General features: G+C 39.9%; 1 protein-coding gene across 1 annotated transcript in view; it reads left to right on the top strand.

The window, feature by feature from the left end:
- The window catches only part of KIF26B (kinesin family member 26B), a 307,964-nt gene that overhangs the window by 86,332 nt on the left and 203,975 nt on the right, over positions 1-17,657 (top strand). The window contains exon 3 of the mRNA XM_085300590.1: positions 7,145-7,678. Within this exon, the coding sequence (XP_085156716.1) occupies positions 7,145-7,678 (534 nt within the window). The remainder of the gene's footprint in view (positions 1-7,144; positions 7,679-17,657) is intronic.

Below are 17,657 nucleotides of genomic sequence, written 5' to 3'. Positions count from 1 at the left end.
AGAGCGAGATTAAATATTTTGTTGATAAAGTGAGTGGTTCATAAGCTCTTGAAAGCATCTCATACTAACAATAGTTAGGTAAATTTGTAGCTGACCCCTAGTCTAGTGAAGAGGCTACAATACCAAGTGAGCTTCGTGGAGTGCCTGGAGACTCGAGCCAGGTGTGCCTGCGGTATGTCTAGGTGTCATGTGTGACACTGGACTGCTTGTAGCAGTGATGCAGAAAAATATTGAGGGTTCAAGGTGGTTGATCAGTTGAACACAAGCTCATAGTGTGCCCTGGTGGCTAAGACAGCAAATGCAGTCCTTTGACATGCAGGCAGGAAAACGCCAAGCAAGGACGAGAGAATAGAGTTGCTGCTTTTCCTGCACAAATGAGGTTGCTTCTGGGAGTTTGTGTTTGTTTCTATTCTTTGTGCTATAAAAAGGGTGCTGGCAAATTCTGCCCCTTCGGCAAGCGTTTAGTTTGTCCACCACATAGCTGTAAAAGAAGCTTCCCGCCAGGATACCCTATGCTTGCTGTGGCTGCAGATTCAGTGTGGGCTGCAGAGCAGAGCTCCGGACAACTGCATAGCAGAGCTCATTGGGCAAGACTTCGATTTGTACCTTTGAATGTATATTTAGGTTTTCCTGCTGCTATTCCATCTCCTGTTCAGAACCCAATTAAAAATCTGGCTGCTATCTAGCTATTAAATGCTAACACAAACACCTGTGTACCAGATGTGTACAGCTGCAAGTCTGTCAGTGCTGATCCATCTTTAGAGTTATAAGCCAATGCATGAGGCAATTAAAAAACAATTTTTGTTTTTTTTTCTTTCTTCTGTCCCTTCTCTACCCTTCACCTTTTTCTTTTAATCCTCCTATCTTTCCATGTTTTTCCTCTTTCTTGCTTGCTGCTGCAGGTTTGTGACGTAAGCTTTGCCAAGACTTTATCTGTGTCTTTCCGATAAGAAGATGGAGAGTCTAAACCAAAGGAGCACATTTTCTGTCTGCAGGGTGGCTAGTTTATACTGACAAACATTAAATTATAGAAGTCCAAATGTCAGTAATATGTGCCAGCTCAAGAAATATACCTTGAAAATGAGCAATGTTGTGAAGGTTACCCTAGAAAGGATTAGGATCTGATTTTTCTTTTTTTCTCATCTCTCTAAAAAGAATTGCTCCTAGGTCCCACAGACTTGTTGTAGACATACTGCATTGAGTGTGGGAAAGGGATCACTGTCACGGCTTTGTGAAAGTGAAAGTTCAAGTCAGCAGTGGAAAGCAGTTCTTCAAGCTTGAGGAACAGAAGTGGTAATTGCTAAAGAGATAGGATATGATAACTTTGTGGAGGTTTTTACTGCAGTGAGTGAGATGGTCCCTTTGCATGGGCTTACTGAAAGCAGGCTAATATAAAAAGCCGCCTCCTTGTTCTGTTGTGCTTTTCTCATGACCTTCATCTCTCCCTTTACCTTAGTTCCCTGCTACAGCTCTCCAGTCCAGGATTCTCCCTGTCTATCTGTGTTTCTTCTTACCCCAGTGTGCACTAGTGGTGCTTATGAAGGGGAATTCCTGCTGCGGAAAGGAGAGGTTTTCCAGAAGGACAAGAGGGAAGGATGTTCTCGCTTTCTAGCACAGGAGTTGAGTTGGTTTCATTTGCTCAGCTGGGAGTGGTAAAGGGTGACTTATGTGAAGAAGACGTGTTGGATGTTAGGGAAGTCTTCTATGACAGAGAAGGTAAGGCAGTGTGGTGTTGCACAGATAAGGTGTCAGTCCCTGTGTGTGGAGCAATAGAAAAAGGGAGGCCCAGCTCACCGTCCTGTTAGTCTCACTCCTGTGCAGCTTCTGCTTTTTACTTGCCATCACACAGCTTGTGCTATTGGAGATCCTGCCGCTTGAGAATATTGAGCTGATTCAGTCTTTTGCTTAGCAAAAGCAACTGATTTTTATCCAAAGGCCTTCTGAACAGTTTGATGGTACAGCGCTGCTAACTTTTAGTCAGTGTCTAAATCCTATCGTGCTTATTTGAGGAAAAAACTCCCACTGATTTCAGTTTATTTGAACATTCTTTGGCTTTAACAGAAGTGGTGCCATTGTAAAGTGAGGAGCTGTTTTTCAACTGTAGGGGCTCTGGAATACTAAAACCGGCAAATCTCTGAAATATAGCCTTAGAAGATGCAATATGTTTAAGTTAGGGTGCAGAGGCATTTGGAAAGTAGCTCAAGTGCCTCTGGAAAGTAAATTTACGAGTATAACTTTTTTATTAGGCTAGAAAGTACATTCTCAAGAGAGAAGAGAGAACAGAAGAGATGACATATTTTGAACAGGGACCAACGATAGACTAGCAGGATCATGTTTAGAGCAGAGGTGTTTGCACAGTCATGAAAAACATGTGCTTTTTATCAGGGTAAAAGCTTCCCTCCCACTAATGTTTCTTAATTAGTTCTTCTACTCCCTGCCTGTGGAGATCAGGAGTCTGGAAAACGCATTTCTTCAGGGCAGAACTGATCATTGCTTTTCTCTCCTTCTCCTATCACCTTGTGTGATGGATTACGTACCAGCAGTCGTTGCTGCCTGGACCCTTTCGGAAACAAAAGAAGTCCGTGAGACTTCTGAGAGCATCTGCAAGCAGAAGCTGACCTCTGTGATCTAACGAGTGCTGACTGCCTCATTTTTCCCTGTAGAGCAGTGAAGAACACAACTTGGTGGAAGGTTTTTGGATTCACTGTAAACTTGAGTTTTCTATGAAGTAACATAATGACGTAAGATTACAGTATCTAACTTGTAGACTATTGTTGACTGAATCAAATACTTCTAAAGATTTTCTGCACAGCTGCATGTCCTATATTAGTGTCTGCCTGCTATATAGGTGCAAAAAGTTAGGATACGTATGAGGTATTTGTTTATGAACCTATGATCAGCTAGGTTCCACATAACTTAAGTGAAAGTGCAAGTAGCTCATCGTGTTTTTTGCCCGTCCTTCTCTCTACCTGTGGAGTTCTGTCTGCCTGCATCATGTCTCCTTGTGAGCTTTGTGCAAGTGCACAAGTGCAACCGTGTGCTTCGTGTTGAAAGCTGCTCTTGCTCTCGCTATTGAGGGAGACGGGTGTAAATCTGGGTAGCAGGAAGGAAAGGATTATTCTGCTTGTGGGCTGCTTTCTTAGTGATGGAATTAAAACATCACCAAAACTATATAGCAAGGCGCAAAGAGGAGCTAAATGAAAGAGGATGCTTCTGCGTTATTTTAGGTGATCACACAGTTGCGTAGCCACCCCCACTCCATGAAGTCAGAACTGCGTTTGCCCTTGCGCAGCTGACTGAGCTGCAGAGGCAGTTCATCAGTGCTTGGTTGCTGGGTGCGTTATTACTGCGTAAAATAAGAATTCCTCAGCATCCCTGACAGCTCCGTCTGTGAAGGGTCTGCTAAAAAGCAATGCTTCCTTCCCTCTTCTCTGTTTTAGCTCAGGTCCGAGCACTATAGGGTTTAATTAATAGCATATTGTAGTGGATAAGATGGACAAACAGCTGGAATTAGTATTTACTGGAGCTTGAAAACTCAAAGGTGATGTGAAAATGCTTCTCACAGGGAAGCTCAGTGGGCACTCGGTATAGTTCACTGCCTGCCTCGCTCATTTGCGCTAGTCTTGCGAGTGATCTCCTGAAGCTTTCAGACCTCTCACACGCCTTCCCTTGTTTATTTTAGGAATAGGAGTTTATAGTAATGGTGCTTATACTAAAGATGCGTGAACCATTACAGCAACAAGAGAAACCACCGTGAACCTTTGCCCTGAACTCGAACCAAACTCTTTTGTTATTTTCAAAGTTCTGTTTCAGTTTTTAGTATTACTGTACTTTGTTCTGTCAGGGCTGGAAATGAGTGCCAAAATACAAATGGTATTTCCAATGTCAACCTCAAATTTCACAAGCAAATCTATTCTCATGAGATTTAATGTGAAGTCTCTTAGACCTCACAAGTTTCAGTAGTGAGTATAACCTTTCCAAGTCCTGCTGCTTAGTGCAGCTAGCACAAACTGCTTATCCATGGAGCTTTCCCCATCACTATTTCATATAGACCTATGGGACAACATACTGTTTATTGAACTGATAAGCATTTCTCAGGGGAAGATGTGCAGATGTTTGCTTTGATTGCTTGCAGATAAAATACTAAATTGTCATGTGACTGCATTTCCCTGCTATTCAAACGAGGGTATTGCGACTGTCCAGCTTTGGCCTCCTTCCTGCTAGATGTGTTGAAAGTCTGTCAGCCAATTCATCTATGAAATCATAGTGGAGCTGCCCAGTGCAAGATAACAAAGGAAATTCTCTTTTGGGCTCTATCAGTTTAAAGATAGATTTGTTTTAAGAACAAAGTGTGACTAATGTTTCTGTGGCCTGAGGTTTCTTCTAATTTATTTGCTGTCCTGTAGCCTTTTCTGTTTCATTCTCCAGACTTGGATGCAGTGTTGAACTATCCATCTAGTGGAGTCTGATGGATTAGCACGGCCATTCGTAGGAGTAATCAATTCAGGTTGTGTCTGTTTTCCTCTTTCCTACCTCTGAGTAGGACCAGTCTTCCTTCCCCTCTCTCTCTGTTTATTGTTGTATCAGAGAATGATCTGATGTTTGTTTTAACACTGAGATGAAGCTGAATTCACTGCTGTCCAGCACTCCTTAAAGCTGGTGTGCTACTTGAATATTTATATCATGCTGACATTTGCTTACTTTAGGAAAGGCTTTATTTCCTTGGAATATTTATCATAGTATCCAGGAATTTCCACATTGAATTGCTGCTGGATCTGGATGTTCTGTATAATTACCTGGGTTCAAGCCCAGTCGCCTAAGAAAGTTAGCTTTCAAGGAACAACCACCAGCTCTGTGGCATTAGCTAGCTGAAGGAAGAGCTGGCAAGGATTTTTCCTGGACTGACGTGGAGCAGCTTGGAAATAAGACTCGCACCTCGCTTCAGCCATACAGACAGCTTTTGTGTAGTGCACTGTGGGAAAGGCAGAGCGTCCTCCCCCTGCGTACCTGCCGTCGTGGATGGGGCGCCAGTATCTGATGTGATCTGCTGACCTAGTTACGGTCTCGGATGGAAAATAAGATTTGACGTCTTTTGCCTCTTGTTAATTCCCCCCTGGCTCCCCCCATCTCTTTCCCCAAGGTTACAGGGGGGAGCGTTGATGCCGAATCCGGTTCCTGCCTTCCGGACACGCTGTGCCGCTCTGCCCCCCTGGGTGCCTGCAATAGGAATGACCAGCTTGCGGCTTGATCAGATCTCGGCCTCCTGTTGTTTCCCATCAGCTTATACGGCTCTCCTGGGCTTCTGGGGCTACAACTGTTCTTTTGCTGCTGTGCATAAAGAGGCACCATGATTTATGAATCAATTAATCACTGCATGCTGAGGAGCTGTTCAGGGTAGTTAAACAGTGAAAATAAAATGCTTGAGTATATAATAAAGACGGATCATAATGAATATGACCCTCTACCAGTGAATTCTCTCCCTTGAATTGTCTCCCTCCTTATATTATACTCCCTACTCATTCTTTCCCAGCACAGCCATAATATCAAAACGTGGTATTTGTCTGTCTTGGCATGGGGTTCATCAAATTACTTGATAAAGGTGGTCTCCATTTGTGTGATTTTTCTGCTCTTCCAGTCTGATTTGACTTTGGTTATGAAGCTGGTAAAGCTCCAAAGAAGAAAAAAGTAAATAAAGTTGGTACTACTACTATTGAGCATAGATTATATTTGAGTAGTCATAACATGAAAGCTACCAGTAAGTATTCAAAACCTTAGGAGGGGAAGGCGAAGCCTGCACACGCAGGCCTGTAAAAGCCTAAAACCCTGCCTGGTCTATCTTTGAAATTTCCTTTACCAGTGAATTGTGTGTGATGCTTTATTTCTTTGCATATGCTTACCTACCCTAAGGAAGCATGTGTATGCATGTGTGTGTGACGCACACCCACCCCTATCTGTCTATCTCTGTATTCCTCCTTCCATAGACTACCATACACAACGCTTTTTAGCCTTGCAAATCTAAAACCTCTGTCTTTGCATAGAAAGGGAGGGTCTCAGACTGCTACATAGGAAATACTAGTTTCCATCACGTAGCTGTAACGGTTTGCTGTGTGTGACACAAATATTTTTGCTGTGCATTTGTAGAATTTCTGGTGTTGGAAGAACTGGGCAAGTTTGGTGATAAGCCCCTGCTAAAGCTGCTATTAGGCTTCGCAGCTTCCCGAAGCACTGTGCAATTAGGGCCAGTGTTGAGTGACTGTAGTCAGACTGGGTGGTATTTTTCTCTATGTAGAGCACCATAGACATTGAAATATCTGCCCGTGAGGTAAGTTAGGTTTATGGTAGGGTAATTCTACGTGAGACAGGAGGTTTTAAATCTCATCATGTCATCAAGACACAAAATTGTTCGTTATAAATTGCTGATCCTTTACGAGTTGCATTTTCTAAATAAAATTATAATTTTATTTTATGCTATTAGTAAATACCCAAAAGAGAGGTAGAATATTCTACTAAAGAAATGGTTGTTTTCTGGCTGCAAAACATTGTAAATGAAATGCTGAAAAGCTTTTAAAAATGTTATCAAATACCCACCTGTTTTGAGTTCTGAAAAAAATTTGGGGAGGGTGGTGATATTCTTGTTTTTCATTTTTTCATTATAAGCAGACTTTAAAATGTTGCTTTTTTGTTGCTGAGTATATCCTGGGTTTTCTTGGTACCAAAGGCTGGTACTGATGACTAGATAGATTGTGAACCTTGCTACCAGCACACTGAGTTTAGTGAAGCTGCTCTTGATCTCACTGTGTAACTAAGAGTAATTTCATTCAAGCCAGAAATTAGGTGCACTGGGGTGAAGCAGGTTAATTCATTCTCTCTGCCATGCGTTGAAGCTTGCAGTGGAATTATAATATTTGCCATTTATCAGTAAAAGTAAAAGAAGTTTTTCTTCCCATCACAATCTAGTTTCTCATTTTCATTTAACTCTGTTGCTGGCATACATTGACTGTATCTAATGGCCTTTGTTTGCATTCTAAGCTTATCTCATAAATTGACTTTTGAAATGCACGATCAGCAGTAGTTATGTTTCACTGCAGTGACCGTGGTTAAATATTTCTCTCCTGTTCCCCTCCCTTCTCTGTTTGATTTTTAGGACCCAGGCTTCTCCTCGGTGATTCATGACAAACTCCAGGTTCCCAATACCATTCGGAAGGCATGGAATGAGAAGGACAACAGGTGTGATGTTTGTGCCACCCACCTGAATCAGCTGAAGCAAGAGGCCATTCAGATGGTGCTGACCTTAGAGCACGCTGCCAACTCTGAACATTACGATGCTTCTCCAGGCTCCCCTCCACCCCTCTCCAATATCCCCACTTTAGTGGGCTCCCGGCACATGGGCAGCCTGCAGCCCAGGGACTGGGCATACGTGCCTGCTCCTTATGCTACGTCTAATTATACAGGCTTTGTGGCCAACAAGCACAGTGGGAAACCCAGCAGTCTGGGAATTGTTAATGGGGTGGAGAAGAAAAATGGCTCTCCTGGACACCAAGCCAAGGTCAGCTTTCAAATGGCCACCAGCCCAAGCAATGGTAATGTTCTCAACTCTGTGGCTATCCAGGCTCATCAATACCTTGACGGCACCTGGTCTTTGTCAAGAACGAATGGCGTCACTCTATATCCCTACCAAGTGAGTAATTTAAAATACAAAAGCCATGCTCCTCCTTATTCCCTTAGAAGCTTGAAGGGTGAGTTAACACAGTTTGCTGCTGTTGGTGAGAAATAGAACCATTTGCATAGTGAGCAAGAGGACAAGGACTACTGTAAATTCCCTTTTTCCTGATAGAGGAACAAGTTGGGGATGGGGGCACAGATCACAACCAATATTTATTAGAGCACCTTTTATTAATTCACCCATTATTGATCATAGAATTGAGTTGCTGTTATTAAAAGCAGATGTTACTAAAAACATAATACGTTCTCCCTTGCACAGTTCACACACACACACACACACACACACACACACACACGTGCACACTCTCACTCCTAATACCTGATTGGAGCAACAGCTTGGAGGGAATTGTAGCTTTTTACTACAAAGTGGAAGGTTGTACTGGTGCAGTAGCAGCTTCTAGGTAGATATTCAGGAAGTACCCAGAGGGTCCTTCGCTTCATCAAGTGCATAAGTAATCTTACAGTCTATGTCTACTAACATAGACTAACATAACCTACTTGGATGTGGTCCAAGTTACTTACCCTCTCGTGGATGCTAGTTTGTGCTAGTGGCCTTCTGCCAATTCACCTGCCTCCTGGTGTTCTGATTTTATCAGTTCTCGTGGATTCAACTGGACCATTAGTCTTCAGAGCTTACCAGTTTTTTGGAGTCTTTCATATACTGCTTTTCCCTGCTGTTTCCTGGTAACTCTTTGCATCCACACCCATAACAGAATCCTTTCAGACCAACTCACAGAGAAGGGTTTTTATGACAGGAGGTGGGCTTTCCAAGGCACTTACTTGCAGATGGTGAGATTTTCAGAATGCCCGAGCACACAAAGATTGCAAAACAAATCTATTCTTTTCAAGTTCTCCTAGCATCTGTGTTGGCTTCCTAAGGCACATAAATATCTTTGGAAGTCAGTCTTTCTGCCAAGTTATAAACAGTTTGCCAGATAGGTTCCTAAATTAGTATTAAACATTTATTGGTATAAGAGCAACTAAAATTACAGCCAGAAAAAAAGCAAGGTTATTCATACGCATTAAGACACTGTCATGCACCAAAGAAGACTAGCTAAAATAAAAAGTGAATTATGGTTATTTTACCTGGAAAATATGTGAGTCTGGTTTTGTGGGATCTATGCTCTATTGAACCTGAATCCCATTTGTGCAGGTCAGTATGTGGTCTCAGTTTGAGGTAAGAAAAAAACATCTGATCTAAGTTTTATCTCAGAAAAAACCTTAACAAAGAATGCACATTTAAAAAGAACAGAATAATTAGTATTTGTATTAGGAAAATTATTTTAGTTGTATTGCATTCGCAATCCTTTGTCTCATCTTCCATGAAAATATGTTTAGTTTACTTTTTAATAATGTTGATAGTTCATGGATGGTTCAGTTAAGCTTAAAAATATTCACTAAGCTAAATCTAATATTCAAAACTTTTTTCTCTGCTCCAGTTAGCTTAAGTTGGCTCCAGTTAGCTTAAGGACTGTTACATACCCTTTTCCTCCCCTTTCAATAACCTTGTAATAGAAGAGATGGTAGTTGGAATCTACTAGCAGAGTCAAAACAAAATAACCCCTCTCTCTCCTCCCCCCCCCNAAAAAAAAAAAAAAAAAAAAAGAGAGAACCCTGGTCTGTGGTGGACTGTTTGTTGATAATAAATTTTATATTTACTTTAAGAATAACCTTTAAATTTTGAAATTCTCACTTTAATCAAAGGTCAAGTTTAATCATCCAATCAGGGGATAGTAGTGGTAGCTTTTGTCTTCTAACACATTGAAGGGATTTTAGCATTTGGTTATATTGTATCTGAATCAGACTGAGAATTAATCAGTTAAGAATAACTTTGAAAAGTCATTTCTTTGTATTTTGAAATAGTAGGGAAATGCAAGCATTCCTTTTTCTGCTTTTGTGTGCAGAAAACAAATCTTTCTTACTACATATTTTCAGAACATTTTAGATCTCTCTCCCTCATACAAATATATTTCTCATTATGCATTTACAGTTACAAAATGCTGTTGGGGAAGAGCACTAGGAGAATGTATCAGTTATTCTGGCTTAATTGAACCCTATTTTTCTTAACTTGAAGGTTAATTAAAAAAAAATAAGAAAAGGTGCTGGCTATTGGCTTGCAAATGTCTATATATTAATTAAATTTTCTTGCTTTTCTTTAAGAATAGTGATCAGAAAAGCCTCCCTATGCATTAGCTAACAGGAATAGAAAAAAAAAATCTTGAAATAAAAAGCATTACATTTCACAACAGAGGTACAGTTCCCTTCTACATCATAATTTTTCAAATTTATGTCCAGGGAAAAGTCAGTCTCATGGCTCTAGACTTAATGGAGCCTGTTGTGGAGCCCTCTCATTGTAAATTAGCTTTTGTTAGACAGTCTAGATAACTTGACAGAAATGGATGAAAAGTGACTGTATTTTCTTCCAGAAATATAACCAAAAAGAGAAAACACTAGCTGGGAAGCACCATTCTGTGGCTCAGAATTGACTCTCAGCCATTTTAGGCACCAAGAAATGTCCTTCATTTCTAGGATGGTGCTCCCTTAAACTCTTCCCCTTCAGACTGCCTAAATCCAGAGCCTTGTTATGGGGAATGAATTGCTGCTTGTGTTTCAGTTCTGATGAAAATAAATAGATACAAAATGACTGTTGTGATGTTTTGTTGCTGCAGTAGTGCAGGGTGAATCTAAAATGAGATCTTATTAGTCTACTGTTCTTTGCAGAAAGAGTAAATAATTGCTGCTAGAAGTAACTAAAACAACAGTAAATTTGTGTGCTACTAGACTTAGTAGTTTAGGGTATGCTTACAGCCTAAAAGTTAGAAAAAGTAATAATGTCTTTAACTGGAGATGCATGTCAGACATAAAAGAACTTTTCTATTGCTATGGACAGTCCACGCTGACCTAAACTACCTGCAGATGTTATGGGAACTCATCACTGAAGCCTTCTATAAATAAAGCAGAGAAATAACTGCTAAGAACTGTTTAGGCACAACTGGTCCTGCCTTGAGGTGAGGAGATGGACTGGATAACTCAGTCAGTCTCCATCACAGCTCTGTTTTCATGGATTCCCTGATCGGCCCCCATTGATTAGGAAGAAGAAAAAGATTTGGATCCAAAAACCTGTGATCTCCCTATGGTCTGGTTCACAAATGAACAGCTGACCTTGTTTTCTGTAAAGGGCTGAATCAAAAATCCTGATTGAATGTTGATATCTCTAGTTTTTCTAGAGTAAATGGTTCTCTTACAGAATGAGGAATCAGAGGCAGGGAAAGGGAACTGGGTTGATTAAGCTTTTTTAATTATTTTTTTTCGTTTTTAAAGGAGAAAAGCATACCCCATTAAAACTCTCTTCCCAGCATTCAAGTGCTGCAATGGTTACTTGGTTGGGGAAAAAGTGATAGATTTCTGTTGAATGTATGTAGGAAAATACCAGCCAAAATCCAGCAGAATTTGATGCAAGCCTGCGAAATATGTTCTTTCAGTCACTAGCAGGTAGCATTTGTATTCCCTGGGGATATAACTTTTGTTTTAACATTTGTAAAAGCTTTCACTGATCTCTTGTCCACTCAGAGGAATTTCACTCCTTTGCTGCTCAGGAGAAAACTGAGTGAAATAGGTGAGGTTTTACATGAGAAGGGCTCTAATTATTTGTACAGCTGTTAATATACCTTAAAGCATACCACAGTGTTAAGTACATTTCTGTTGCTTACCAATTGTCACATAATACTTCTAAAGAACAAGAAACTTTTAGACCTGGAGTACTAATGTAGGAGCTGCAAAATCCAGATATCTTGATAAAATAATTGCTTTTTCTCATTTTTTATGAAGAATGTGATACTAAATTGAGTGCATAATGTTTTTATTACTTTTATTATACAAAGCTGCCAAAGTAGTTGAAACAAAAGCATCGTATTAAAGAATGAGAAAGATTTGAGTCGTTATTAGCTCAGATTGATTTAGAGTCTACTTTCAAAGAGAAATGAGTTGAAAATAGGTGACTGGATTAAGCTGTTTGCACTAAAAACTTATTCTGGAATAAGAGCATTCCATTTTTTTTAGGCATAGTTGTTCCTCCTTAGAATTGACACACTCCAATATAGATTAACTATGAATAGTTCTCCCTCGCTAGTGTGCCTCAAAAGGAAAAGCGTATCACTAATTACATTGTGATGTGAACTGCAGAACTTAAATGGAGGACATTTTCTTGGGCTGTGGACCCGCCTCTAGTTCCCTTCCTGGATCTGCAGAAGAATCTTTCCATGACTTTATAATATAAGTAGATTATTTAAGAGATCAATGCAGCGTGATAGCTCAACTTGGTATATTTGAGTGCCAGAAAGGTGGGAGAAAACAAGAAAGAGAGAGAAGGCCAGCTCTTGCAGGCAAAAGATGGGCCATGAAAGGGAGAGATGAGTAATGGCAAATGTGGCTCTAGCGGTGGGCAGGATGAGTACTGTCCTCACACGCCCTGAGGTTGTGAAGTTTAAATTTCATGCTGAAAATACAGTGCATGAAAGGATTTGAGTAAAGGTATTGTGATCATAATGCTCGTGAGGGAAAAAGTATTCTGTTCTCCATGATGCTTGAGAAGATCTCTCTGACTAGAAGTTTAGAAAAGGAGATCTTAAACTACTAAGAGCCCTTTGGCCCCAGGCATAATGATCCCAAACTTATTCAAAGACTTATCAAAGGCTTTGTATATAATTGATGAAAGCCTACAGTATGTACTTTGTTTCCTCTTTATTTATAATGTGTGTTTAGAAGAACACTGTTCCCTGAGAAAGTACCAGCTTGTTCTGGAGCTTTGCAATGATGAATGGTTTGTTTGGAGTTTACTTAGGTCACAGCTGTCTCATAACACATCAGTTCTTTCAGGCATAGCCTTTTTAAAAGAAACTGGTAATGATTAGAGTTGGGCACAAGATGGAGAGTTCAGATACATAGACAAAGCCTGTGTGTGGGATATTCGCATCCAGGATTCCAAGTTTTTTCCAGGTCTCTGCTTTCTAATTTATTTCTATTCCGTTTGCTGCTGTTGCTTCTTAAAGTGTTCAGGAAGATAAAGCTGAAATGTTAATGATGGCTACAACAGTGCCAGGGTAATTTAAGTAGCTTCTAAAGCATATAATGCAAGGTACAGAAATCATGTTAGTTGCTCCATCTGCAGACTAACAGGTGTCTTCTATAAATATTGCATGCTTCCTAGAGCCAGACCTATTTTGCTAAAGGATCTTGGCAACCAGGGAAAAGGAGATTTGCATACTGTCTCTTTCAGTACCATATTCTTGTGTGACCACATAGGAGTCAGTATAAGATACCTAATGCAGTCAAAATACTTGTATGCCATTAGGGTTTAGTCCAGAATTTTTTGTATGGCTCATGTGTTTTAATAGCAGTGTAGTGTCTGAACACCTGACATCTAAACTGGAGTATGATGGGTCCCTGAACAAAGTGAAAACATTATTGGTTCCCATTACTGCAAGGTCATAAATGATTGTGCTGAACAAATGTGTGCAAATTCCTGCACTGATTATTTCTTCATTCTGATTTTAACTCTACATTGAGAGCATAGACTGAAAGTACAAGAATTTTACTTTTTGATTTTGTCTGACCAGAACAAGGAACAGTGTGTCAAACAAATTTGTTAGCACTGAGACTAATATTCCCACCTAATTATTTTTCTTGCCCATATCCCTCACACATTTTCTGTTATTTCTGAAATAGCTTTCCTCTGACTAAAAGCTTTTTTAAACCACATCTCTAATAATTAGATATGACCCTGCTAAAGTCACTGAATGTCATCGGCTGACATTTTGCGTTGGTCATTCAGTCACTCAATTCATGTATCATAGGAGCTGGCTGTTTGTATTTCGTTCTTCCCTCCACCCCCTCAAGTGACAGTATAGTTGTATACTGATTCTGTGATACCATCAAGAGAGGAAATAGAAGTCCACACTAACTGCAGGAGAGCTTTTTATGTTTTGGGGGGGGGGTTGCATTTTTCTGGTGTGATTTGATCTCTTACGGCATTTTTATGCATGGCTTAATAACCATTATTTTTCCACTTCATGGTACTAGGATGACCAAGGGAAGTAAGAGGTAAAGGGTATCCCATGGATTGAAAAGATTGAAAAGAGCTAAGTAGGCTTATCCTGTGAGTATGAAAACCCCATGACTCAGCTGTGATGTGAAGAAGAAATCTGTGGACTATTAGTGGAGTGAGTTAATCCTCTAAATTAGCAAAAGCCAAAAGATCACAATTAGTGAGGATTTGGAGTCTTGGTTTCCTCCTCTGCTCTGTAGCTTAAGGATTTTGTCCAATTGTGAGACCAATTTCTTTTCTGAAGTAATAGCTACGCTGAATGCTTGCATCATCGAAGTATAAACTGAGAGAAAGTGGTATGATTTAACAGTGTGAAAAATTATGGAGAGATGAAATGGAGGGAGGGAGAGAACAAACTGATACATCAACTGGAAATTTTCTCTTTTGTTTTCCACATTGTAAATAAAGTGGCAGAAAATCAGGGAGAAAACAAATCAGCTTCTATTTATACTGTATTTCATAATTCAAGAACATAGGACAACCGGTTTAAAAGTGAGAAGAGGGAATATACTTTTCATGCAATATACAGTTCTGTGGAACCCATTACCATGGGAATAGTATTGAGGCAAAGAGCTTAGAAAAATTCATAAAAGGATTAGGTGTTTATGTGGGAAATAAGATACCCTCTTTCTGATATTACGTAGGATTAAAAAAAAGGGATAAATTACTGCATGGTGTAAGGCAGTTGGTAACTGATATTCTACGGATAAGACTTCCTTTAATAATGCAATATACAGGTAAGGACTAGAATTCCTGAAACTGCCACTGAAGTGTTCCAGTACAAGTGAACCTGGGCTGACTGGAAGAAGGGGATTGATGTACTTTGTCAGCCCTTAGACTGTTTGTCCCTCTGTTCTGGCCCTTGAGTGGCAGCTGGAAAGAGAGCCTGGATTAAACGACTGAACCTGGTGAAAGATAAACACCAGATGACTAGTGTTGTATTTTGGATGAGGGCCTGTAATAAACAGATTAGTGCCGAGTACTTTTACAACAGGGTTTCAGCAGCGTTGCCTGAGCTCGACATAACTATTGCATGTTTCAGACCCCCCCCCCCAATTTCTTATTCAAATGTGTGAAGAACCATGGCCTTTAAAAACTTTCTTGGGTTGTTTCATCTATATGAGCAACATATTCATCTTTAAAGCTTCATAAAGTTTCAGTCCTGTGGCGGATACTCCTTCTGCATCTTGCTATTTTTCACATGTGTTGCAAGAAGAGAGAAGATAGATGTGTTTGTGCAGAATCAAAGGTAACACATTCTAACTGAGGTGTGGAAGGGAGGAAGGGAGGAAAAGAATGGGAAAGCAAATTTTCAGGATTTTTGCTTTAGATTCTCCAAAAGTACCACTCAAGACAGAAATCAATGTGTTGTCACCTTGACTGAGGTGTTTTGATTTTTCACATTGTTTTACATAAATGAGTCTTAGAAATAAGATTAGATTTAGGAAGATTATCTATAATGTATGTTGCTTTCTTTTAGTGAAATGCTATCCTAACCTGTGGTTTTGCTTAAAAGAAGAGTGAAGCTTTAAAATATGAGGAATAATGTTACTAAGCAAAAAATAAACTGACAAATCCTTTTTCATGGATGCTATGCTATGCTTTTGGGAAGTAAAGAATAAATAGCTAGAGGCCGATGTAACTTTGAAATGTGATTCAACAGAATCATGTAAAACCATCATTTTCTTTTCTGTAAAATGTTTCTGAAATTGCTTCAGAAATGGAGTATCAAATTCTCTACTGGGAAAGCTCTCTTCTTAATTCAGTGGATTTGAGTTAAAATATTCGGTTGTTTCTTTGTGTTCCACTTGAGAGATGGGTGTTGTCAGAGGAGCTTCGTTCAGCAGCAGACTTTTCTCTCTTGCACCAGGATAATTGCCTTGCAGTTAGCATGGTTAGAACAGTGTAAAACAAATAAAAATGAGATGGAGATCAACCCTGTGATATCTGATCAACCGGAGTGTGAGAACAGCTGTGGTGATGGGAATGAATCCGGTGTGTTGCACTTGGTGGGGGTCAACTTCCCTTTGGGCTAGCAGAGGGAGAGGCTGGCTTTTTCTGCACACCCGTAGTTGAAGAGTGTGCTGGAGGTCCATCTCTTGACAAATGAAAGCAGAAGGCTGATTGTCCAGCAGTTTTTGAGCCTTGGACCTGCTTAGATGTATTTCCTATAGAGTAAGGAAGGGTTGCACATGTCTTGAGGTGAGAAAAAGTCACCTCCAGTTAATTAAACCATTTCTTAAAATTCAGTCTGTTCTGAGGAAGAATGAGACTATTAGTTCACCTTTCAGACCCACCTAACTGCTCTAACTGAACTTAAACTGCTCCAGAAGTTCAAAGGGAATGGAGGGTCATGAGCTCTACTCTTCCAAGAAGCACAAACCAACCTCTTGGGCTTAACATCAATAGGAAATCTCAGCAGGAACCTCTGTAACTCCCTTGTAAGGGAGCATACTAGTCACCATCACTCATTCTGATGTTATCTGAGGTCCTTGGCTTTACAGGACAAAAAAGTCTTGTATCTGACTGATAGATGTGAGTGTCCAGTGACTGATCTGCAATCAGTGCATGGTATCAGTTGTGTAGATCGGATTGTGAAGTGAAATGTTTTTGTTGTGACAGTGCTTTGAATCAAATACRTTTGTCTATTGTAGCTAAGCTCTATTTCAAAATTTTTTTTGAATTTGTGAACGTGGCATGTTCATATATTTTATTCAATATTTGGCTAAATATATGCACATTTTGGCTAACAAGAAAAATGGAAAAAGAATTAAAAGTTTAGAATACTTGATGCTCCTATATACTCTCTTCTGCTCCTCTGACTTCATTGTGGCCCCGGTAACCTCAACTGAGTGCATTTTGGTTCCTCATTGGATAATTATACTGCTGCAATGTGAATTCTGCAATTCCTTTACACCTTTTGTTGCACTCTCAGTTCTTGAGAAGGTCAAGGCTATTAATAAAAGCTGAGTTAGGCTACATTTTGCAAAAGAGATCTCTATTTTAAAGCATATGGAGTGATACTGTCCTCTCCATAAGAGAAAGGAATTTAGCCAATAGATGTATAGAAAAATATAGGCCAGTTTGAGACTCATTTTCTTTTTCCTCTAATGTATTTCCTCAAGAATTAGAGAAAAGTAAATCCTCCATTTTGATAAAAGAATCACTGTTGATGTGTTCCTATCTTACTTTCCTTTCTGGCCTCACTGAAATACTTTTGGTCAGAGCAGTGCGTACAGTTGTGGGTAGCCGGGCAAATGGTTTGGATGAATGCCAGCAAAGCTAATATTCAGTTTTGTCAGAAGGCAGTATGATGCCACCAAAAGTACGGGGAGTGGCTGTTGGCTACTGTGCCTTTTGCAGAGGGAAGTATTCAGCTTTTCCATCTATGCAGTAGTTTCAAGATACAAGCAGCACTAAGAAGGAAAATTTCAAGTTTTTTTTCTTTTTTAATTGCTTTTCTTTCTTCTTGACCTGTCTTAGGCCACTAGAGCTGGGTAGTGTTGCAGGATTTAAACACAAACTATGAGCACAAACAGCCCTAGGTGTTTTATTCCTGTGTATTTTGATTACTGCAGTGTGGCAAAGAAGATGGAAATTAACTCAAGCATTATGAAAAGAGGCTACACAGAATACATCAAAAGAAAATGTGTAACAGTGAGATATCATCCATTCTTCTCTGATAGCTGAAGATTTTCTCAAAGTTTCACTGTTGTGAAATCCTCAGTTGTACCATACGGGTATATCATGGCAGCAATCACAGGACTCAGAAGGCAAATGTACCCATAAAGCTGTGTCTGTGTTTTAGCCCAGCTTCTACGAAAGGCATTGT

Source organism: Rhea americana, unplaced genomic scaffold (assembly GCF_003343005.1).
Source record: "Rhea americana isolate MKP2758 unplaced genomic scaffold, rheAme1 scaffold_166, whole genome shotgun sequence".
In the NCBI taxonomy this organism is placed as follows: domain Eukaryota; kingdom Metazoa; phylum Chordata; class Aves; order Rheiformes; family Rheidae; genus Rhea; species Rhea americana.
This window is presented reverse-complemented; position numbering and strand designations above follow the sequence as displayed.